Source organism: Apaloderma vittatum, unplaced genomic scaffold, assembly GCF_000703405.1.
Source record: "Apaloderma vittatum isolate BGI_N311 unplaced genomic scaffold, ASM70340v1 scaffold9465, whole genome shotgun sequence".
NCBI classification, from domain to species: domain Eukaryota; kingdom Metazoa; phylum Chordata; class Aves; order Trogoniformes; family Trogonidae; genus Apaloderma; species Apaloderma vittatum.
Window position 1 is genome coordinate 124,219 of NW_009715482.1, and position 25,607 is coordinate 149,825.

The window sequence follows — 25,607 nt, forward strand, 5'->3', positions numbered from 1 at the left end:
GATTAAACTTGTCTCACTAACATTTCAGTTGGCAAGTATTTCTGTACACTAAGTTCTTAATTGTCTGCTGGGTATGTTGAAAGGTATATAAGAAATTCTACCCATGTGCTTGCCATTGACAGAATACAGATTGCATAATTAAAAATATTCTGGCAGGACGAATGTAGTTCAACAGGTGTTCAACTGAAGAAACACACAATAGGTGCAATGAAAAAGTGTAAGATATACTTTTAACAAACTAAAACAAAAGCATTGGCTAAAATTCTAACTGTAAGATAGAGTAGAGAAGTGTTTGCTGTCTGGATTTATCAGGATGTGATTTTTCTACACAACAATCTTTGGTTATTGAAATGGTTTCTTTTGTCTTGCACGAACAAGGAGAAAGAAATACACTTTCTGTATTAGATTATACTGTGGAAAATTGATGGAACATCTGATAGCTGACTAAAAAGTCTAACTTTTCGGTAAGTTATTTTGTTTCGTGTTGCAAGTTATGACTTTAAAGAAAATCACTATGGGTAGCATGTCACTCTTTTCATTCCCTTCCCTTCCTTTTCCTTTCTCAGAAGTTTACAAGAATTACTAGATATGCAGCAAGGACCCTTTTTTCCAGTTGAAATGCAGTTGAGTCTGAGTGAATTGCAACAGAAAAACATGTTCTGCAACTATGCACTAAAGCTTAGGTAAGAGATGAGAAGGATGCTTTTGCCCAAGGCAAAAATCTAAAAGAAACTAATCTAATAGATAGGCAGTACAGGGAAATGTGATTACCTCCTATAAAATTTAGTATGTGGATTTTTAGCAGAAAGGACCAGAAATCATCAGTATCAGAATACGCTTTTGAGTCCTGAGTGAAGATAACTCACCTACATCAACACATCTCATTGAACTGTATAGTGTCTATAGCAATCCATGGAGGTGTCCATTCCCTGCTGATTCGATGGGAAGGTGCCATCTATTGAATCCTCTCCTGTAGTTTTTCCATCAGACAGATGGTTCCTGTAAAAACTTAAAACTATGTTCTCATTAACCCCTCTATTGGCTTTTCTTATTTTAACTTTAAATCCTTCGTCTGAGTTCTACCTGTGTGGAAAACATTGCACGAAGAGAGTGGAGAAAGCAAAATTGAGGGTTGCTCTGGTCAAAACCAGCACCAGCTATTCAAACTCAATATGACTGATCCCTTTTACACATCTAAAATTGGATAGATGGAGTGAGAAACTGTTTTAAATTATCTGTTGAGGATCCTCTTGTCACAGGACACGTGATGGTGGCTTGTTCACAGTGTCTCAGAAATTCACAGTCACCCCAGTTGCACAAGTGGCTCAAGGTAGTGAAGCCTGCAGGGAGCCTCAGGAGCAGGCAAGAAGCTTTCTCTTTTTTTTCCAAAAGTGCTAAGCACAGCATTAATCCAGTTGGATGAAGAGTCCAAATTTTCCTGTTATGTTGTCTAGTGAGAATTTCAGATATCAAAAGAGAAGTAGTACTAACAGGCGTGCAGTGTTGAAAGTTGGTTTGAGAATGTCTTAGTAGTTAAGGTCTAGACAGGTCAGTATGTGGATTCATTCTTTTTCCTAATTTTACTGATAGGAGATACATTTATTCAATAATGATTTATTCTTTTCTTCAGTGTAATAGTTGCTGTTGTTAGTCTCATCGGTCTGATTCTAAGTTTCTGTGTATATGAAGATACCAGATAAATTTGAGTGTGTATACCTGCTAGTAGTGCATTTTCAGTAAGGTCAAGACCACAATGTAAAGTACTAAATATTAATTCAAGCTCTTCCCTGCCTTTCCATCAAATCCTGGAAGAGCTATGGGCCAAAGCAGTTCCGCTGAAGTGATTGGGACAATTCATTTTTATAATCCTGTACAAATTCATGGCTTTTATGAAAGATTTGTGGTTTAATTCTGATGGTGGGATTAGACTCTGCTGCCTGCTGCAGAAGTACTGTCTGTCAAGAGGTACCAGTCATTCTATTTCTTTGCATGAAAGGTTATAATTTGGAGTATATATTATCACTTGGGATCAGCTCTAAGCTTTGGAGCGTAAATTGTTAACTCCTTTTTTGCTCAAGTTACTGCCTTGCGTGCTTTTTTATGCCACTTTTATGAAGCATGATTGACTTCAATGCACGTACTTTCTTATGGAAAAGAGACTTGTAAAACATTGCAGTGTCTCAGCTGGACTGGTGTCATGCTGAAATCAGGCATAAGGAACTGTAAGAAGTGAATATCTCATAAAGAGAAGCCAAAGGGTAACCAAGTCCAAATGGCAGTGGAAGGGCATGGTCCATGGCTACTCAAGGGTCAAATCCGAGGTCTCTGATATAAGGGAGAGTCTGCTACAGAGGTTGAGTAGTGAAGTATGGCTGGAAAGAGTTACTCCTGCATTCTTGTCGTGGAGCTGTGGGTGACACCTGTTGCACAGTCAAGAGTGCCTCATCAGCCCACTGCGAGTGACAGAAGCAAATTGTCAGCCAAGCTCAAATATGTGTCGAGTTTCTCAATCTTGGTCAAGTTTAATAAACTCTTTTTAGGTGACGAGACCAATTATCTGTACCTACTCAAGTAACTAAAATAGGATCAGAGCATGGTCTTGCACAGTGACGTGCCATCATCTCTGCTTTTTGTTAGAAAGCTCCCTGGCAGTGTTTTAACTCGTTCTCCCAGGCAATGCTGTGGAACAATACTGTGAACCAGGGCCGAGTCACCTGTGGCAATCTGGTGTTAGCAGCCCTTCCTGCGAGGGGTGGGTGGAAGAGAGCTTTTGATGTGGTAACACAAGGCGAGTGGTGCCATTAGATCTTAAGGCCAGAGCATGGTTTCTGGATGGTTCTTCTGAACAATAGAGGTGACTGCTGTGGTCCGTTTGGGGTCTGTTAGTGGAGCCTGAAAATATACCAAACGGAGAGCCCTGAAAGCACACAGAGATTCTGGCTGCAGCACAGATAAAACATGTTTGGCTGTAACACGAACTTTCTTCTGTTCTTCTGCCAGTTCAGTTCCGCCCCAAACTGGATAGGACACTTTTGGGGCTGAGGGGAACGTTGTTTTTATTGAATAGGGTCTTTGTTTCCACAAAGCTTCTGAGACAACATTACAACACTACCTTTTGGATCCTGTGCTGACGGCTTGCTCTTTGCGGTAGAAACTGACTTGATATCCTAAGTGGCCAAAGTCATCTGTGTGGACAGCGGGTTTGTCATGGGTGCTGACATTTGAAGCTTTCCCAGAGTAATCTGCCAGTAGGTCTCAGACACCACCTGGAAGGCTTCTTCAGCTCACTCCAGCCTACATGGCCATTTCCTTCTTGATTTCCCCTAAGGAGAAAAGGAGTAAAGTTAAAATAGCAAGTAAGGAGTAAAGTTTGTTATAAAGCGTAACAGTCTTCGAGGTGCATGTGAAGCAAGTCATGTTTCTCAGAGTTGAGGGAAACAGGCCTGTTATTGAAGTAGATCAGAGAGATGTTTGTTTCTTCCTTTTAAGCTTATATTTGATAACCTGGTCTGCCTTAGAAGGGATGTGTCAGTTTTCTAGTCCGATTACCTATGCAGCCATAAAGGGAGACATAAGAAGGCTTCCTCAGACAGTGTACATCACGCCCAAACAACATTGTTTATTTTCCCTTCAGATAAGACGATTTCTCTGTACAGCTGTTGTCTTTCCGGTATTTATTTGAAATTGCATTTTTCCAACTGATTTTTAGATCAGAAATGAAGTGTATGATGTCACTAAGGACAAAGGCAAATTATGGAATATGGAGAAATGGGCCCTTTCCACATTCCCACAGCTGTGAGCAGTCTTTAATCTGAGAAGTAAAGAAATTAATTTACTTTTGTTATTTTCGTATAGATTCTAAAGCCGTAGCTTTTGTGCAGAAATAACCACGGTGAATGGCTTTTGGCACCTCTGTTAAAACCTCTATTAACCTCTATTTTGCACCTCTGTTAAAAAGTCTTCTTTGACTGTTTTCTTTTAGTTTCCTTTTCACAGTGTGCATTGTAGTTTGGGAGTGAGACAAGTATCTACCTCTCTGTATATGGAGACCTAACTATTTGCTATTTTAAAACATCTCTTGCTTGTGTTCTTAATAAAATCCCTCCTCATAAAAGATCATCATCTCTAAACATGACATTATTTATGTGCAAAACCCAATCCAGCTATGAATTAGCATTTTGGAACAGTTATCCTTAAATGAGAGTTTTTGTGGTTTCTAGGGTTATACATTACCTGAAATAAGCTTTGCAATATCCTGAGGTAGCTACCCATATGCACATAGTAGGTATCTGTGATAGTATCTCTGGGTCTTTTAGCTATGTACTCAAACAAATGAAAACCATTAATGAAATCTTGACCCTGGGAAGTCAATTACAGTTTTGGTTCAACCTCATGGGCCAAATTCCAAATTAATCTTCTTTACTCCATGAATAACTCTTAAAATAAAATGGTTCTCACCCTTTACAATAAAACGCTTCTTACACTCATCACATGCCTTGGATTGTCCTTTGAAGAGCTGATTTTTCCTGAAATTTCAATATAACGTATATTGCTTGGAAGAATCATAGAAGTGTAGGATATTACAAAATAATACTGCAGATAATGAGGAAACTGTATCAACATCGTATCTAAGGTTAGATGAACGAATTCTTAGTTTTCTCTAAAAAATATGATCAGCACTTCATATAGACACTTTCTTGTATGGTGTTATAGTGAGCTGTATCTGCCTGTAACGTGCTCATTTGGGCACATCATTAGGTGAAAGACTAAGCTCCTTGTCAAATGCTGCTCGTACAGTGTCCTTCCTAGACCATGCAGTGCAAGAATGAGACATTCACATCTCAGCCGTAATGGTTCAACTGGTATTGCTTTAAAATCATGTTTAAATGTTTTTTAGGTATCAAGTTTGCTGTTATTGTAATAAAATGAACCAAATATTTACCTAGTCTGGGCAAAAACACAATTGGATCCTTTCATTGTGTTTGACGGAGCAATAAAAAGCTCTTTGGTAGTTGCTTTTTTTTTCCCAAGTTACATAATCTGCATAGTATTTGTTGTGGCCTATTGCTGTCATCCTAGTCCCAACAGGACCTCTCAGATATGAATGACCATACAAGCAATATTCATATGGAAATGTCAGGTATTCTTATTGGGGAGTTTGTTGTGATGAAGACGAGAGTCTGGACCTCAGATAGCAACATCTTTTACAAATCTTCTGAAAAACTCCCTAAAAGTAGGGACAGCATAAAGACTGAGGTCGGGAAGGTATCATTAGGTAAACTTGCAGCACAACACTTCTTGAAAATGTCAATTCTGTTTCTGAATAGAAGAGAGATTACAGGATAGCTATTTTTAATTCCAATAAGCGAAAGCATCAAAACATTCTTTGCAAAGTAACTGAAAAAGATGATAAACATATATCTATAACTTTTTAGCTATACATGCTAAAAAGACAGTGTTGATGCATTTGCATCATATATGTAAAACCCCTGATTTAAGCTCCCTAATCCAAGTTGGGCACCCTCAAATATTTTGATGGCTAGGCCTTGGAGTTAGTCTCCTTTCCCACAATGCATCTGTTGTCTGGATCTACTTTTCACATACTTAGCAATTTAATAAAAATATTTATGCCAGTTACAAAGAGAAGACATAGACTAATGAAAGTCAAGTTCCCATAACTTTAGAGCTGGGAGGTATTCTTGCTGGTGGGTGTCTGCCATGTCAAGAGTGAGTTAATGCAAGAGGCTGGGATTTAGCATTAGCTTTCTGCATCTAAAATAAATAACCTAATCACACTGCTGGGGAGGAATTCTCTCTTCTGTCAGAAATTCTGCCTGACATTCCTCAGAAATATTTCCATCTAAACCAATCCATCTTCACAGGGCATTATTGTTCCAGTGAAACAATACTTGTTATTAAAAAAAAAAAAGTTTCATTAGCTGATATTTATTCTGACCAACAATAGTATTAGATTGTAGAGTAAAATCTTATTATGGTTAATTGTTTGATCCCGATGCAAACTCATAAAGGTCATGTTTGCTGTTGAGATCCCATTCGTTTGTGCCCAGAGGGAACGTGAACCCGGGTGTGGCTGTGGCCATGTGTTGCGGGAAGCTGTAGCTCCAAGGCTGTTAAGAGTTCCCAGCACTGCCTCTGCTACCCTGAAATTCACATACACAAACAACCCCGAGCTGGTTCTTCGGGGCAGTTTTTCTAGCTGTACTGATCCTCCAAAGCAGTGCAGATCCATCAGGATTGGTAATACAGTTGCTTGATTTACCCTAAGACAGGTTTAGTAAAAACAATTTCCGTTAGAAAACATTGTATCGAGAAACAACTTTTCATTAATTTCTTATGATTTCAGTTAACGTTCCAAACATTCCCAGCTGAATTTTGTCTCCCACAAGTGTTACTTGGTGAATATTTGAAACAATATTTCAAACATCAAAAATTCAACATGAAGTTTTAATTTTACGTTTTCAGTTTGAATGTATTATTTTTAATTATGTACTTCATGACGTGTCAACAATTTGTAACATCTACTGTAGTACAGTTCTGATTTTCACTTTTCATTTTTAAAATCATCAGGGCAGCTCATACTTAAATGCAAGTTGAAACATTTTATCTAATTTTCTAGGTCAATGTGTCCCGTTTTTATTGTAATGAGATAGTTTGACACATTAGCACTGAGATTTAAAAAGTAGTGTGTTATTAGAGTGCTAGGCATTTTCAGTCCCCTCATGTTAGCCAGTCTTTTTCTTGACCCTGAAAACCGCTGATCCACTAATTAATAAGACAACTGCTTATATTCTTTTCTAGATCAAAGCGTCACCTGCTTCTTTTGTTGGTGGAAGAGTTTGATATGTTGACACTGTGATATAGAAAATACGATGAGCTGTTGTAATCTGCACTAAGTAGCAGCTGCTAATGTAAAAATAACAGAATGGTTAGAAGTTGGATGTCATAATGTGTCCACTCTATCATGCTATAGGTGCTTCTTTTATTGACATGATATATAAAATGTAAAAGCATTAAAAACAGTGTAAGATAAAAATATTTCTTCAGTGGTTTTAAAACATTTTTCCAGATTTTTTTTTCTTGCTTATTCATTCTAATTCAGACCTTCCCAGTCTCCTGCTGCCCTGAGGAGACACCTAGCCTGTTCCTGTCCACCTCATGGGCTAATTCTGCCCCATGAAAAATGGGTACAATTCTCAGTTGTCCATTTGTGGCTAGATTCCATTTCAGAGTCCAGATAACATAGGACTAAAGCAGCAGAAAGACATCTTATTGCCATTTTTCCCCATTCTACAGCTCTACCAAGTGTAAATGATTGAGTCCACAAATTTCAGAACTGACCTTTGAAACTCTCCAGGCTTCTCATCCAGCCTCCTTCTAATACATACCAATATCCCAGATCAGTAGAAAGCTGTTGGTAGCAACTATTATTGAGTTAAGGAATACTTGCACGTTAATAGATAATCTCAGTCAAGATGGAGCAAAATGCTTTGGGTGGGAAGGGTGTCAGTTCTAAATGAGTTAATTATAATGCCAATAAGAATAAAGTAAGAGTAAGTCTTCTACAGGAAGAGTGCTTATTAAGCTAGAAAGTTATGTCTTAGAAAACAGGAGGTATAGAGACAAATGAAAATTGCCAGAGGTTAAGCTAAATCAGCCCCTGGAAAGGAAATTAAAACAAACAATAGTGTAATGACTGAATTGAGAACAAGGAAAGAGGAAATTTGCCACTGCTCTGAGAATGGCATGAAGATCAAGACTAATCCAGATTAGGTCCAAAAGTGTGTGGTTTTTGTTTGTGGGGGTTTTTTTCTCAACATTGGGCAGTGATGATGTCAACTATGAAGATGGAAGTTAAGCAAAGTGAATGCATGGAAATGGAGTACATCACAACTGTTCAATACATTACTGTGCTCGGGTTGGGATAATGGATGATTTCCATCCCAAATTCTGAAAGAGCTGGTCCCTGAAGTTGCAGGAATGACAGTCAAGTTCTTTAATAAATCCTATAAGGCTGTGTATGGTGTAATGTGACAGGAAATTAGCAGAGGCAGCATCTATATTTAGAAAACCAAAAAATGTAATTCTAGTAGTTGTAGACCAGTTAGTCTTTATTGTGAGGCTTTAGAGTAAATTTGGAAGGAAAATGTTTTTAAAGCATAGATCCATCAACAGTGAACTGAAATACAACTTTCACCCAAGTAAGATCATGCAAGAATTCTTCTTTGGTATGATAACTGGTTATTTAGACAAGTAGACTTGTTAAATATAAGCTGACACGTAAGCTTAATATGTGGTGCCATATGGAAAACTATTAATTACAGTGGAGAATGTGTATATTGTTATTTTACAAGCAGGAACAAGCTTAATGTGGGAAACACAGCTTGCTGTTAACTGGGCATCTCTTGTTTGGAAGGATGGGCACATTGAGCTCATGTCTGTCTGCAAAATGTCATATACCCGTGAAGGAGATGAGGGATTAGTCAAAGGCAATAAGGAACTGGCTAGGAGAAAGGCAGCAGCAAACAGCTTTGAAAGGAGAAGCGTTAAGGTCCAAGGATTTCACTAGTGGAATTTCTTTCCAATTTCTCACCAGTTGGTGCTGAACCATTTTTCTTTAATGCTGTCATTGAGAACCTTTGGCATGAAGAGCAACATCATACCTACAAAACTGCATGATGATGCAGGGCTGGGAGATGTAGAGGTATTGTTGATACAAAGTAAATTCAAGCTATCTTGCAGAAAGATTGGAATGGTCTCAAGTACTGGAAAAATAAAAGCAGTGGGGTGGAATTCAATGGTACCAAGTGTAGAGTATCATCATTTAAGGATGAATTAGAATTTCCACTGTTAGCTGAATAATACCAGTGAGTGGGAGAACAGACAGATACCAGAGTGTGTCTGTGAGCAAAAGAGATGCACAAATGTATTAGGTAAGATGTTTCCACTGGAATTAGGACATTCTGCTGGCAGAGTACTGGTTGAGTGGTGGGTTTGAATTGATGAGGAGAATAGAGGGCCTTCTTACCAAGAGGTAAAAAAAAGGTTGTGTTTAGCCTATCTAAGGAAGGAAAAATATATGCTTTCTATAAATATATATAGGTGGAACTATATATGCTCTCTGTAAATGCATGAGAAAAAAATCAGTTAAAAGATAAAGCTATGAAGCTTTATTACTCAGATTCATTGAATGTTTTGTTTCCTTCTGCTGGATGTTGAAAAGCATTATAAAAGGCGTCTCATGCACAAGGAACCTGACAGCATAGGATACTCTATATTCTTACCCCTTTTAATTTAAATTAGAGGGTCTTCATTTGCATTAGATGAATTAGGAAAAGATAAAAACTAGTTTTACCCCTTGCTTTCCTTTGCTTAAATCTTGCATCTTTCTAGCCTTGGGGTTATATACATTGAAACGAAAACAACAGCAAAAGGATCAGTAATGAGATTTTTTTAGTTGAGATCTGAATATTTTAAGTTTGATGGGTAGCAATTATCTTTTAGATTGAATTTAGCAAATGTTTGCTAAAATGCAAAATGGGAGAAATATAGAAACAAGTATTTGCTTTTGCAGCTAAGTGGGGTGGGGGATAGGGAAGGAGGATGAATCTATGTTAAACCAAACTTGAAAGCATAGGAACTTGTGGGCAAAACAAAACTGAGAGGAAGACCGTATGCCAGTAATCAGAATACCCTTTCAGAGTTCAACAGGAACTTTATTGAGGGTGGCCCCTATACCAAAGTGGTGATGGACCTCACCTCTAGATTCACCTTTTTAGGAAAAACCTCCACCAGAGGAACTTGGGTATAATTCTTTTTCTTCTTCTTCCTCCTTCTTTACCCTAACTTCCAAAAAAATTTAATCAAAGCTGATCCATTTCTGTGAAGACTTCCGATTTCCACAGCTTGACTTTTTCCAAAGGAATAATATTTTGTTAAAAAGTTCCCAAGCAGCTATTGTTATTACTAGAGGTGAGCTAATGTAGGATTTTTGCCATGTGCTCTGTGGATGGTTTTCAGTATACATTATAGGAGTCTTCCAAATGTTTTATAGTAGTGCAGGCACCGTTATTTTAGTTAGCAATTTAACTTTGGGCACAGTTTTGCTTTCCTTCCTCTAGTGAAGGAAGACATCTCTCTTTTGGGAGGATATTTGAGTCATTTATTTGTGTGTACCACTCCTAAGACCTGTGAAGGATGAGTTGTTTTGTTGCATGGCTGCATGCTGTGCACAAAAACTCTGGTGCTTGAATTTTTGTTGGTCTCATGCAGCTCCCTAATATCAACCCCACTACATGCTACCGAGGAGGTTAGCAAATGTCTATTTTTCTTCCTTTCAGTTTTTGTAGCTGTTTGTTGTGGTGGTTTTTTTATATCCAAAGCACCTAAATCTGCTGCTATTTTTACTGGTGCAAACCCAGTCAAATCAGTGCAGTTTTCTCTGCTGAAAACCTGATATAAATAAAAGTCTTTAGACTCTATTGCCTTCTGACTTTTGTCCTGAAAAGCAAGTGGAGCATTAGGTGCATTTTTTATGATAGTTCTCCAAAGAGACTAGCCGTTAATCTCCCCGTGAGTAGGTGTGTCAGCTGCAAACATTTCCTTCCAGTCTACCATTTCAATCACACTTCACAGTACACTGAAAATTGGCAAGGATGTTAATTATTGGCCTCTAGAACAAACCACCTACTTTGATTCAGGCATGTTTTCCAATTTTTAAGAATGTTGTTTCACCTACAGAATAGTATAATTACAGAAAATAGCTTGGTTTGGCTAACGTCCTTGTGTTCTGCGAGTTCTGCTTGCAAGCAGCATGGGGCAAGAGGCTCACCTGCAGACGAATTTAACCTCTTGCTGACAGGAGTTAGGGCTTGCCAGCATCCAGTACGTTGTTTCCAGTATCAGAAGCTCTAAACCACTGTCAGTCAGAGGTTAAACATTAACGCTTTCTGCTTTTAAAGCTGAAGGAACCCTCCATATAGTAGGAAAGTTTGGTTTTATTCTCCAGGGAACTTCCTGTTAAAATTTTATGAATGTCTGTTACAGGAGCAATTACAGCAGTGGGTCTGGCACCCAGGCAGTGCAAACCCTGGGTGCAGCATGACACACCGAGCAGCACGGTGCAGAGACGGGTTGTATCGCTGCATTTGTGCAATGCAGTGTTTGATAAAATTTGCCAGGAGTCAGCCGTGTATCCAGGGCATGATTAATCAACCAGCAAAATAAATTGCCCACAGATGACTGGGAGTTGACAGTAAACAGTAAAGCACCTGCCTCGAAGACTTACAGTCTTCATAGACAAACAGGAAACAGAAGCAAGTGGGAGTGCTGCTTTAGGAGGGAGATTTTGAAGCATACAGAGTTGTTCATGGTTATAGAGCGAGTTTGGCAGAGCTGGAGGCTGAACTCTGTGCATTTCCCTTCATGTGTTCATAGCTCGTGTAACAGGTCTTTAATTTACCAAGAAACTTTTCTGCAACGCTGTCCTGAAGAGTTGGCAGAATCTGCAGTCAGCATTTCTCACACATGTGCCTCTTGGTTTGGGGCTCTACAATTTGTACAATTAATAACTTACACCATGAATTAAAAACACTGGAAAGCTGCCCAGCACTCAGGCTCATGTGTCAAAGAATTGCTGTGCAAACCCAGTCTTATTTGTTGTTACAACAATTAATCATCTGTTGATTTTAAGGTAATTTATATGGTACCTGGGCCCTCAAGAGAGTCCTGCAGTGCTATTGAGACTAGACTTTTTAGAATTAATGGTGATTAAGCTATAAAGCCATATTAAATACAGGAGCACTTATTTCTCCTACCTCTTCTTTAACCGTAAGTCCATGTTGGGGCTGGCTACCTTCCTGACTTACAAGCCACATGCTGCAATTTCCATAATGGCTGTGAGTCACAAGCCGTTCACGGGGCGGTGTGAATAAACAACGGGAGGGGAACATCCGGGAGGGTTCACAGGTGGGAGATGACAGTGCTTGCTCAGGGCTTCCCTCACTCCACTGTAAACCAGATCCTGGGTGAGAAAGCACTCAGGTTGCAGAGCGAGCCGGCGGTGCCAGTCTTGGTGGCTCCCACCATGGTGACCCCCCTGAACAGCTGGGCAGGCCAAGGGTAGTAGTGGCTGAGTGCGTTGCTTCACTCTCTATATACTGGTCAACAGTTTTGCACTATAGGAACGTTATATCAATATCAAATATGTTTGCTGGTAAATGCTTGGCTGAACGGAAGAGTTCTAACCTTAGCCGTTCAAAAATTTTAACACATACATGAGCGAAGCCATTCCTTCTGCTGGGGGAAAAAAATAAACCTAGAAACAATTGCAATGGTAGAACAAGAAAGGATTTTTCATAAGAATTAAATAGGCAGTGTTACAGAACATTATATATGTAGTTATAATAAAGCATGACTGAAATGAATGCACAAAGGATTGTTATGTTTTTTAAGCAATATATACTGAATAAATTTTTGTCATTTATCTTTTCACAGGCAGAATTAATAGCCTTGCAACAAGAAAAAGGGGTAGCTCTTCAACAGTGCAAAAAATTAGAAGAAGAAATCCAGACATTGCGTGTTTATTACAGGTAAAATAATTAATACTAATATAAGTCAGTGACTCATAGGGGAAATTTTCTGTACTGTGTCTGACTGTGAGTGAGGAAATGTCCTTATCAAATAGGTATTTGTTGGAAATGTGAATGGATCAATGAATCAAGACCTGCATTTCTGCTTTACTGCTCACCAACCATCTCTTTGAAATAGAAGTCTTTTTCTTTTAGCCTAAATTTTCTGTTAGTTTCTTCTAAGGGAAGGGGAATGTTGCTGGCAGTTCATTCTTATAAAAAAGAAAAAGCTGTGTTATAGCAATGTGTTCACTTCAAAACAGTTGACGTAAGTGCTTATTTCTTCCCTGGTTGTTTGCACATACCTAACTTAATCAGCATAGATTTTGAAATAATAAAATCTGTAATTATAAAATACTATTTTTGTTCTCAACCTCAATATAATATATGTGTTTTAATTCCTTACATTCTGTAGCCATACGTAGAATGAGAGAAATGACCATTCTCTCATTAATTTTGGTGGGCTGCACTGAACATTTGCATAGATCGGTGGGTTTCAGTCCCTGAGGAAAAGCTCTGTGTGGTCCAGTGAAGGAGTTAGGTTGTTTTATGGAGTGATGTTGGGTTACAGCTCTCATTTCATCCTGACCTCCTGTGTGAGAGGGGATACAGAGCTGCCAGCAGGTTAAAGGCAGGAGAATTGGCATCAACACAGCAGAAAATTGTGAATCTGAAGGCTCAATGTCTGTGATGAGGGATGTGGGCTGCAGAGGTAAATAATAAATGTAGTGTGAGTATTATGTTCATTGGGAATAAAGAGGGCTAGTTAGTTATGACTAAAAAGTATTTGCAGTAACAGAACTGTGTATGTTTTCAGTGTTTCAGCATTTATGAGTGAAAAATACTTGGGTTTCTAGAGGTTTTTCAAGCTTCCCCTTCTCATTAAGTTTATTAAAACCTTGGAGGCAAGTTTCAAAAACAACTTTTGTTCGTAAATCTCATAGGCATTTATTTAAAGCCTGTTAATAGTGAATAGAAACCCCAAGCAATTTGTGATTATTGCTTTTAATGAATTTGGTCAGCGTTTAGTGTGTGCTCAAACTATGGTATGATATATCAGGTTAGAAAGAATTTGTTACAGTGCCCATTACTCACTTGAACAGGTTTTGCAGAATAATTTAAAAACTGAAATGCAATTTTTGTGTTGATATTTCAGAAATTAAGAGTTTCCTCAGTTTTGTCTGCATATTGCAGATTTTTCATTGACATTTGAGTTATTTTTTTGACATAGAGTTTCAAGTTTGCACTAACATAGCATTTAACTAGTGTAGTAGGCACCAGCTGCAGTTTACTCATGTAAATGCTTCAGATCTCAGAAATGTTAAATAAAATTACTTGAAGAATCATCATTAGATTGTAGAAGGTTATTAACTTAAGGCCCTTATTTTGAACAGGCAAAATTCCACTCTAAGTTTGATGGTGGCATTTGCAGGATTTAGCCGTAAGGTGTGGAAATGCTCACCTGAATATCCCCTAGAGCAAGAGCTGTTGTGTCACTACCAAGTTACACAAGTCACACACTAATTCAGAACATCAAAAGCAAAAGATTTTATCTCCTAGCTCTCTATGCTCAGAGAATGGTTTTTTCTAATGCATCCTGAATTGGAACCACAGAGTCACAGATTGATTGAGATTGGCAGAGACCTCTGGAGGTCATCTTGTCCAACCTCTGTCCTCAAGCAGGGCCACACAAAGCAGGTGCCCATGACCACATCCAGAGGGATTTTGAGTATCTCTGTGGATGGAGACTCCACAACCTCTCTGTGTAGAGGTATTGAGCATACGGAGACATACTGCTCTTGGCTAGAGAAGCCAAAGGCCACCTGGAGTTGAATGTGCTGAGGGATGTAAAAGGCAAAAAGAAGGACTGCTATAAGGGCATAAGTAACAACTTTTGAGATCTCAGGCCTATCTTTTGCCTTAGTTAAAAATTAATTGCACCATTCCAAGGATTCATATGAACTTCTTAACATTTTGGTTACAGTTTTCCTAATGTTGCATGAACAACTGCAGCCTCTGTCATCCAGTAGTGAGGCATTGCTTTGAACACATATCAAATGAGACAGATGAAGAAAAGAATATATGTCACATATGTGTAAAGCTTTGGGGACTGTATCAGGGTGGGATGGCCACAAGAATCATGAATGAAAAAGCAAAGAGTGCATTTTTCAGCCATCCAAAATGAGTGAAAATTTCCTCTCCATTCTGTTAAGGAATGTTTGTGTAAATGTCTGCTAGGTCTTTTTATTTCATTTTACTGCTTGCTGTGCTATGGTAATCAAGAGTAAACACTGTGTGTTTTTCAGACAACCAGTTTTTGACTGAGGTGTGGAAGTTTGATGCTTTGATCCAAGTGAGTAAGCTAGATGATTTACTGTACATGATAGGCAAACATTTTAGGGATTTGGTCATAAAAATAATGACTCTGTGCATACTTTAATAATTTTTTAATACATGCAACTGTGAACAGTAACATTTCAATGTGAATTTTTATACTGATCTATCTTTCACGGACATTAGTATAATCCAGAACAAGCCAAATATCATTTTATTATACAAAATCAAGGAAGAGAGATTCAGGTCCAGAATATCTGTATGTGTGAACTTGCAACTGTGTATATGTGCAGGCATGCTCAAAGGAGGGAAACAAGGGGCGTCCTTCAGGAGAAAAAAACAATCCCAGTTTTTTTCTTCAGGAGAAAGATTCCTGATATCTAGAATACTGCTTCCAGTTTTGAGTCCCCAGTAAAAGTAGGACATCTACGAATTGGAGCAAGTTTAACAGAGGGCCACAAGTATGGTCAGGAAGCTGTAGTATTTGCACTGTAAAGAGAGACTGAGGGTACTGCTCTTGTTCAGCCTGAAAAAAACAAAACCTTTCTTTGGTGGCTTCAGGGGTACCTAACAGCAGCCTGGCAGTGTCTATGAGACGGTTGTCAAGAAGGACGGGCTCTTCACAGTGCCGCATGACAAGAGGGTGAGAGACAACACACTTGAATTGAAATGAGAGTTTCAGACTGGTTATAAGGGAAAATATTTTCACCATGAGATTAAATGTCTGTCATTGGAACAAATTGCCCAGAGAAGTTTTGCCATCTCCATGCCTGGAGATTTCCAGTGCCTCATGAGGAGTTGATCTGATCTCAGTAGGTCTGATCTCATAGTTACCACTTTGAGAGGGAGAGTGGTTGGACTAGAGACCTCCAGTGGTCACTTCCAACCTGAATTATTCTACAGTTCTGTGGTCTGGTAGCTGCTGCTGTTTGAAGCCATTCCATTTTTTTTCTCCAACTGGGAAAGAAGTCTGTGTTGTAAGCCATACTTCTTTGCAGATGAAGTCAAAAGTGAATCCTAGCTGAAACTGGAGTTTCATGGAAGGCCTGAAAGACCCAAAGCAAAATTAAAACAAGCTTTTGAGGAATAAATGATAGAACATCTTCACTGTGAGGGTGGTGAAGTACTGGAACAGGTTGCAGCGAGGAGGCTGTGGATGCCCCATCCCTGAAGGTGTTCAAGGCCAGGTTGGATGGGGCTTTGAGCAACCTGGGCTACTGGGAGAGGGGTGTCCCTGCCCACAGCAGGGGAGTTGGAACTGGATGATCTTCAAGGTCTCTTCCAACCTTAAGGATTCTATGATTCTATAACATTGATTTCCATCTGAATTTTGACTTTCTGAAAAGAAAGCACATCCCAGAACAATTCCAACCTTCTTTAAAAGAAAAGTGAAAAGGAGGAAAAAGAAAAGAAGGAAGAATCTAGTTCAAGAACAGAGGGGAGAGGAAGTTGGCTCCAAATAAAGTTAGGCAGGTGTTCTGCTTCTGTTTGCTCTTCTTGTGTTGTTTCTGTGTTATTTCTTAAAAGGAGAAATACATTTTCTGGATAGTAACCCAAAAATGCATATCAGAAATTGGAATTTGCATAACAGTTACGAACAGTACATTGTTTCTAGCTTACTAATGTAATTGTTTCAACACAGTACTCTTTAAGCTAGGGATTAATGCAAATCATAGCTCCTCAGTGACCAAAGAAGGCTATATCCAAATAATCAGTTTTGAAGTATGTGGGAGTGTTAATCCCGCTACATCTTTCTCACATAACTCTGTTGTTTAAACATCATCACAAGTTTTAATTTGCATATTTTTCAGTTATGTCGTCTGTCCATTTTTATAATCAGTTTCCTTCTCTTTCTGTAGTGCTTCAGAAGTGCACTTCTCTTACATGTTAAAACGCTGACATGGACGTATGCTGTTGCATACTGCTTATTTTTCACATTAGCTAAAACAGCACAGCTGTGTATGAGAAATATTTATATAAGGAAGTACATATGTATATTTTCCTGGTTATTTTTATTTTAAAGTTTACAGTATTTTACTGAAAAAGTCTGGCACTGGGATTTTTCACAGACAAATAATCTGAACAAATTTTAACTGGTACAGCAAAAGGTATGCCTCTAACATACCAACCCACTGCAAAGGCGACAAAATAAAAATATGGAACAATGCTCACTTAAAAGTATGTTTTTGATAGGTTTCATGTTGGGGTTGGATACAGCGATGCTCAATTCAGTAAAATTATTGTTTACTCTCCAGCTGTGTAAAATATGCACACCTACATTAGTTCACACACCTTAGAATGAAGCTGCTGAGAGTAAGAACTGTTGTATACGGACTCTAAGGTAAAATTTAGGCCTGCTTGTAGGAAGTTTGAGTAGTTATTTCAATGACAGTTTAAGAGGCTCCTCTGTGATTTAATCAAATGCTCTGAAAGCCATATATTTGCCAAGTCTGATATTCACAGGGGAGGAGGGACAGTGAAAACTTTTTGCAAAACTTCTTTATCCGAAGATTCTTCCAATTTGCTGTTGAAATGTGTGAGATGCAGAAATAGCCGCAGCCTGGAACTCACAATGGGAAGACACATTTATCTCAGCAGATTTCATAATAAACAGACATTTGAAAAAACTTGCAATGTTAAAATGAAATTTAGTTTAGAATTATTTTTTACTCTTCTGAAGATGAAATAAAGATCTGAAAGAAAGATCATAGCACAGAAAGATGAAGTTTTAATTGTGGATGCATATCCCAGTCCCAGGAATTGCACGTTGCAGCATGATTGGAATCTGTAAGTTATGGTCAGTGTGGGAGAAAAAAGTTTATTTTACAGTTATGTGACATTTTTCCACAGTGAAATACAACTGTAAATTCAGTGAGACTCCTTGTACTAGTAAATACTACGACCTGAAATAAATACTTTTAGAATCAAACTTCCAGTTAATGTGGGTAGCTTCTCTGTCAGTGCTGCAAATAGTTTCTTGATACATTACCTTTTTTAAGCTATAAACTGTTGAAGAGGTTTAACAAAATTTAAATCTAAAAGTTTCAATGCTTCTGATACTTCAATTAAATTTGAATTCATGTTTAGGTGACAGAAGCAAATGGTCTAAATAACAATTGTTTTTATAAAGATTCATATATTTTTCCCACAAATCCTCTTGTAAAATGACGTGGAGGTTCATGTTTTTCAAGACAGAAATTGATGGATGTGAAAGAGAAGAGAGGTTTTTTTATTATTTCCTCGAATGAAAGACTTGCACAACGCCAAACTCAATTTTCATTTTAATTACAGAACTAAATCACCCTATAACAGGAGAAATAGATGAAGAAAGATACTTTGCGAGATATTATATGCAGTCCTGGAAAAAAAGGCTGTTTTCTATTCAAGCTCTGAATACAGTGATGCGTGTTTAATTTACTCCCATTCTATAGTTTCATGACTCTTTATGGAACATAATGCTCAGATGGTACCATTTCAACCATGCTGCATGGACTTTGTGCATGGCTATATGATGGTGCAATCCTTGCTGTTAGACTGTTCCTCTCATTCCAGTTTCAAGGGCTATTAAAAGCTGTAAGTCATTTCTACCTAACGTCGATATCCATCCTCTTCTGGTATTCTGTGTTATTTCCAGCCACACAGCAGCAAGTCAGTCACTTCCCCTTCAAGGAAACACAACTGCCTAAATATTCAGTATCTTTTTCTCTGACTTGACCCCTTGCTCACACTTTTGAGCTGGTGTGTTCTGCCATCTCTCAGTCTTTTCCAGACATTTCTCCAGTTCAGATTTCTTTCAGGGGAACGTGATGTGTACCAGAAGATTGGACTTCTCTGACCTGCAGCTTCCTGGTCCAAATAAACTGGAACCCATTTACAGTGGCATTAGTGAGGGTGCAGCCACTATGCAGAGGGGTGATCGCAGCCCTTCCTCTACAGCAACAGCAGGGTACCTGGAGCACCTGTCCCTGCAGTTTACCTCAGAAAATGGGTCTTTTCATGGCTCGGGTTTTTATCTCACTTTTCAGTTATGGCCGTTGACTCATTTTCCTGCTCTTTTCATCCTGTCTGTTCACTGCTATTCTGGCAGCTGCTGTCGTTGTTTCAGTATTAGTTACTTTAGACATAACATGGTATAATTACAGTCATTAAGAAGAATGACCAAATAATGATATCACTGTAAACATACTCTCTTTTTGCAGAACAATTTGGGGAGAAGATGGTGGTTGTGTTTTAAGTATTCTTTGCCCTTGCAACAGGGCCTTCTGTTTTATCCAAGAGTTTCAGATACCTGACATCAAACATGAATCTTGAGCTAATTAAATTTTCCACTTCCAAGCAGAGGAGAGATTATCATTTACACCGAAGTGATGAGGCACTGGCGTCTTTTATGCAGTAGGAGACAGTGTGATAATGTCTTCTTGTGAAGGAACCTAGCCCATTGCAATTTGATACAGCCCAAAGTGTAGAAAACAATGGCTTTGTAAGGGAACACTAAGGTTTTTATTTGTCTTTTATTATTCTAAAAAAAAAAGGATACTACCCAAACTGTATTTCTTAGTTTGTCCTCTACATATAAAGTCCCACTGATTTCTGTGGGAGATTTTGATCTGCAAGGAACTATGCTTTAACCCTTGTTTATGGTTTGTCGTTTGGGTTTTTTTCAAATGCACATTCTTTCTTCCTGCTTTTTTATTGGACTGAGTGCTGAAATTGGTCAAAAATATTTGGGTTTTTATTTTCTTTTAAATCAGATTAGTTAAAACCACACCTTCTCTGAGCAACCCATGGAGGGTTCAGTCTATTTGTGGGAGTGAGGGGAGACAACACCCTGGTAATTTGGACCCAGGATTTAGAATCTGCAGGTTCAGCTTCTCTGTTACTGTGCCACTTTCCGGTGGGGTGCTGCAACGCCAAAAGAATTAGGATTTTAGGTTGATGGCTCTTTCTCACTCCGTAGTCATATAAGTATTTTCCCACTAGTAAGCCCCTCTTGTCATCTTTCCTTTTGTCTCCTTATTGCTTGTGCTATCACAGCCCTTGTGAGTATTACAGAAGATAAAATTCAAGGGCTTGGGGGCTGTTTTGTGAACCGAATCAGGCAGCTGAAGGGGGGAAAACAGATCAGTGAGCTGCTCTGCTTTGGCAAAGCAACTGTGGGTGCTACTGAGACAACTGTGTTTCACAGTGTCTTAGCGCAGGTGAGTGGTGGAGACAGAGCCCTACCTTGTTATCCTTGTTATCCTTATGTATTTTGCACCTTATTGGATTTGTTATCCTCTTCCCTCTGCCCCATTCCCAGGCTTCCTGTTCTCTAGCATGAAATTTATTATTGTCTCTCCTTCTGCATTTGCTTTACCTCCTAGCAGTAATAAAGTCAGAGAGAGTGACTTTATAAATCACCAGATAGGTAACTTTCTTGGGAATGTGACAGACTGGACTTGCATCTGTACTCCAATTAATATTTCACCATTTGCACAGAGGGGGGATGTTAAAGAGAGACTCCCAATATATTCCATAGGCTTTGTGTTTAAGGTGCCATTGCCAGACAATGAAAAGACAAAGCAGTATCTGAACCAGGGGAGGATGGGGTGGAGAGGATGTCTTTTTTTTGCCTCCCAAAGGCATGTTCTAGCCATCAGGGTGCTCTCTGAGCTTCCTCTATCTCTCATTCATTTAAAGACACACACAAAAAATACTTTTGAATGGTTCTCTTTTTGCCCTGACATGATTTTGAAAATTTTCTCATCTCACTGGCAAAATAAAAATTGTAGTGTGGAAAAACAATTTCTCATTCAGATTTAGTGAATTATAAAAACTTTGAGGGAGAGGAAGCACTGAACTGTCAGAGATCTCAGCTACCTGATGGAATAACAAGCCACCCCACACCAACCCTGCACCCAGCTCGGAGGTGAATGTAGTACACTCAGAATGCCTTGTGCTGCTGTTGGCTCAGGCATGGATTGGTCTGACCTACGTTTTATGAATGTTTCCAGGGGCCAGCTTTTGGCCTTCGGAGGTGCCTTGCCAATAGGAAGTAGTAAGCAGCAGGTCTGAGGAGAAATTTGGGCAGCGTGAGTATGGGCCAAAGTGCCTAACACGCTCTGTGATGCAGTTTTAATTCGTACCGTGTACTACTCTAATTCTGCTACTGCATCTGTTATTGCATCTGTCACACTGACATGCTTTCTCAAGTTTTTAAAATTAGTTGAGGACCAACCAGTCACTTGTTGTGCCAAGACCATTAAAGCTAGAAGCACTCTGCAATTCCTTATACTGTATTTCATCAGACTTAAGCAAACTTCTTCCCTACCTGTATGCCATGGTGAGGTCGCTTGCTTACCTTGTTGGTTTTGCTGTGATGGACCACTTCAGATAAGTTTCTGCTGTTCTCTAGGGGCAGGGATTTGCTTGACACAAGTTTCTTGCCATTGGGTGCTGGTATGGTCTCACAACTCTGTATACATGACCCCACTCACTTTCTGCAGCGACTCTCCTTCAACTGGCTGATTCTTTCCACTTTTACCTCTGTTCTCTGCAGTTTTCTGTTACAACTTCCTTGGCTTCTTAGTGAGCTGAAAAGTCTAGGAAGTGTAATTTTGTTCTGTGTTTTTTGGAATAACTACATAGCTAAAGGTTTCTAGAAACTGTTTTTCAAGTTTGTTAAAGCCTAATAAAATGGAATTATTGGAAGGAATGTTTGAAGTCTCTGGAAGAACTACCTGAGAACAACCGGTTGTAGATAAGTAGTTCAAGTGGAGTACTACTTGGTTATTTTTTTTGTAATGCAAAGTATTCTACTTCAAGCAGCCCTCTCTAGAGCAAGTTAAAGAAATACAGGAAAACTCTGTGTGTAATAAGCACTATTTGAAAGACAAATTTTCCCATGAGAAGTTTGAAAGAAAATTTAAAACTGTATGAAAGGGAATTTCTTTTGTTATTAATACTATATTTAGAAATAAAGTAATAACATTGTCAGGAGGACTTTAAATGCCATTTCTTTTTTGTTGAATTTTCATAGGACATGTTTTTATGTTAAAATGTCAATTCAGTAATAAAAAAATATTCATTTTTATGTGTTTCTTTTCATTTCTCTTCAGCCGAAGAACTGAAACAAAATAGTGTTTCAAGTTGAAATGTCAAGGTGAAAGAAAATTTTCACTTAGAAATTTTCCACAGGAAGCCAATATATTTTTTGTGCTGGAATTTACATCTCCTAATTAAAAAATATATATATTTGTTTGGTGAGAAGACTTTCCTCATCTGCAATTTTCAGCCAGTGCTAGATTGCTTTTCTTACTTTGAGCTTAACCCTGCCTGCAGTGGAGTCAATGGAAAACTTTTCTTAGGAAGCATCTAGAAATTCAGGTGGCAGGAGAAGTCCTCTGCCTGTTGCAGAACACAAGCCAGAAGTCTACTCACCTTTTGTGTTTACAAAGAGAGAAGCCGAGAGTATGTTTTTTTTATTTGGTTGCTTTTTTAAGTTAGAGCTTTTACAACATTGCTACATGGATGTCATGCTGATGCCTATAACTGGAAAATTTTCTGGGTTTACTTCCTGTCCATGAGCAGCTTTTCTAACTAATGTGATGGAGGTGGTGTGTTTTGCAAGCTGAAGGTTTGTAACATTGTGTGCAGCATTGCATAATAGTATGTTACTCTGTGGTACAGATAATTCTTCCAGCAAAGGTGTGAAGCTTCTCATTTTTAGAGAGAATAGGGACCAACCTGGAAGATTCAGCCGCAGTTTTCCAGTGAATTAGTGGGCCTGTTGGGATTTGAACAATTCTGAGTCTCTCAAATATTTGAGTAAAATGTAACATATTAGTAATAGTTTGCTTTTATAAGCTGCAGTTCTTCTGGCCACGACAGGAAGGAGAACTGGCACAGAATAACTTGGATTTTTTTCTTACACCACCAAGAAAGCATGAAAGTGGTGGTATGGAGCAGCTGGCTCTGTTGCAGAAAAGCTTTTCTGGCTGTGAGTTTGGAAGGAAAAGGGGAGTTTCACTGAGTGAATCATCGGTGGTATATTTTCATTGACAGCAAAGTGAGTTTAGAGCAGCTCTTCCCCTACCTGAGCCACTTAGTGTTTGGATTTAGTCTTCTTTTCTCCTAATGTGGGCCATATCAGTGATACAGTTTAGAGCATGGCCACCCACAAATGTTTTCGTGAGCAACGCAGAAGTGCTGTGGTTCTTTCTTTCACCTTCTTTGCACTGCTAGCTAGCCACACTACGTATGAAGGATAGTGAATTGCCAAATACAATATTTCAGCATGTGATAGTATGAGTTTCTTCTGGTGGCAGGTGACTAGTGGCCTGACTGAGTAAAAGGGCCAAGAGTCAGACCTCGGAAAGAAGAGAACCCAGCAATTCCTGTAATCTCAGGGTTGAACCTGCTGAGGTTACTGGTGACTGGAGCAAATGAAGTCACAGTCTGCCACACAGAACCCACCATCAGGTCTCTACTGTCATCATGAGAGCTATTTTTATTCAGTTTTAAATTTCTTGACTCTGATAATTCAAACATTTTTTCTTCATGCTCAAAATCATTGTTGCTTCCAAGCTTTCAGGGTTAGTAGCATGTGTCTGCAACATTCATTGGACACCAGGACAAAAACACTGGTCACCACAAAATAAGCTTTGAGAAGCCCAAATTTTTTCAAGAGTTAGAGTAGGAAATAATTATAGCAATTGTGAAGAATATATTCATAAAATTATGTGTTCATAAGTGTTAACATTGTAGAAGCTGTAACTGTAAGGGATCTCTTTCTTTTCAATGGTAATTTGTCTTCAGTGCTGGCCAACTAATGCGCATGGTATCTGCTCAAAAGCCAATAACCTAAACTGTAAGATCAGTAGATTATTTGGGATTTGTTTGCTTGTCTTCTGTATCCTCTTTGGAAATTTTAAAAAATAAGGTAGAAAAGTGGTGGGGGGAAAAAAGAGTCTTCATTTGTCTTTTGTATTATTTATTTGTTATGTGTTTATTTTGTCAATATTTCGGTGCTTGCAGCAGGAAAAAATCCTTTTCTTTCATTTATCCTTTTAAAATAACAAGTAAGAGGTGTTGGGTAGAAACAAAGTGAAGTCACAGCTGGATATCACTGTTAAAAGATAGGAGATGACAATGGTATCTCTTTAGTGTATCTGTTATCTGTGGTGTCATTAAATCTAACGATGTGCTAAATAATAAAAGCAGTCTTATCGCACTGCAAGGCCTTGAATTGTCTGAAAGTTGCCATGCCTGTGGGTTCCCTTTGGCTTTCAGAAAGGGTTTGGAGTCAGAAGAAGCTGAGTTCAGAGTACGTTTATGCGATCAAAGCTCTTTAGACAGATGGCTGCTAGCACTCCAAAATGATTAAAATATGTTCCAAGCAACATCAGTCTGTGGGCTTGGGGACCCAACCTTTCATTAGTCAATAAAGGGTCTTGAGTTCTTGAAAATGAAATCTTTAAAAGCTAATAAGGCTGCTGGTTTGCTCCGAGCTGTTTCTTTGGATTTGCAGTTGTGGATTGGACTTGGGCCAGTATCTGTCCAATAATATGAGGCTTTAAAAATAAAAAATCTGGTAACAAGAGGCCTCCCAGCAGATCTATCTGTTAAAACAGTGTGGCCAAAATTTTCACTCTTTTATATGTAAATTTAGATACCCAAGTTTGCACTTAGGGAGCTGGGGAGGGATCTGCAAGTGCCCATTTGGAAATCCAGTCACTCAGTGGAGCATGGTTTAGCTATAGGCAGCAAAGCTTGATCATTTTGACCTATACTATCTTACTTCTAAATCCTTGTGAGTTGACACAGGTTTCAGGATACTATAACCAAGACCAGAACTTCTAGAATTCAGTAATATTACTTAACAGCATTCCCGAGTGTTGTCAGTGCTTGCCAGATATGAATGTGCTACAGTATAGTTTGCTGCTACAGCGGAGTTGGGTTTATTCTGTTGTCTAGACCCGGCTTGTGAGAGATAGCAACTGGGAGCTTGTGCAAATGTGAAGTGTCTGCAACCTCTGCTTGGACAGCAGCAATAAATGGCCATCTAATAAGATATTAACAAGTTCAAGCCTTCTGGGTTTGTTTTTATTCTTCCTCTGACAGAGGAAACACTTCTCTGCCAATTTACAAACTTCTGAACTTGATCTGTTCTTGCTCTGTAGACTCTTTTTCAGACAAGTCTCAAAATCTGAAGATATGTAAATTCTCTCAAAAATTCTTCAAGATTTAGCCTACTGCTGTAGAATGTACTTTAAAACCCATCAGAGTTTCGACATACACCAACAGAGGCAAAGCAAGTCATGGTGATCCCATTAGCTCAACGTGATCCCATTAGCCAAATTGTTAAGCCTGTCTTCTTTCACCTTGGGAACAGCTCTCGCATTCCTTTTGTCAGGACTTGATGGGGCCGGCAACTGAAGTTCTTCCCCCACACACACCATAGTTACTCAGAGAATGTCATACTCCATTTCTCTTTCCTATAGTCTCCCTCCGAAGGGTTGCCTGTTCTTCAGCTTGAACAGCCACTGAATTTTGCTCATCATAAACACAGGCAAGATGTTACTGTCTTTCGATAAGTGTACATGAGATTCTGGTTATTTTGTCAAGCTGATTTTTGATTTTGTTTGT

At 38.8% G+C, this 25,607-nt stretch overlaps 1 protein-coding gene across 1 annotated transcript in view; it reads left to right on the forward strand.

Annotated features, from left to right (window-relative positions):
• The window catches only part of MIPOL1 (mirror-image polydactyly 1), a 158,052-nt gene that overhangs the window by 96,546 nt on the left and 35,899 nt on the right, over positions 1-25,607 (forward strand). The window contains exon 10 of the mRNA XM_009869167.1: positions 12,514-12,608. Within this exon, the coding sequence (XP_009867469.1) occupies positions 12,514-12,608 (95 nt within the window). The remainder of the gene's footprint in view (positions 1-12,513; positions 12,609-25,607) is intronic.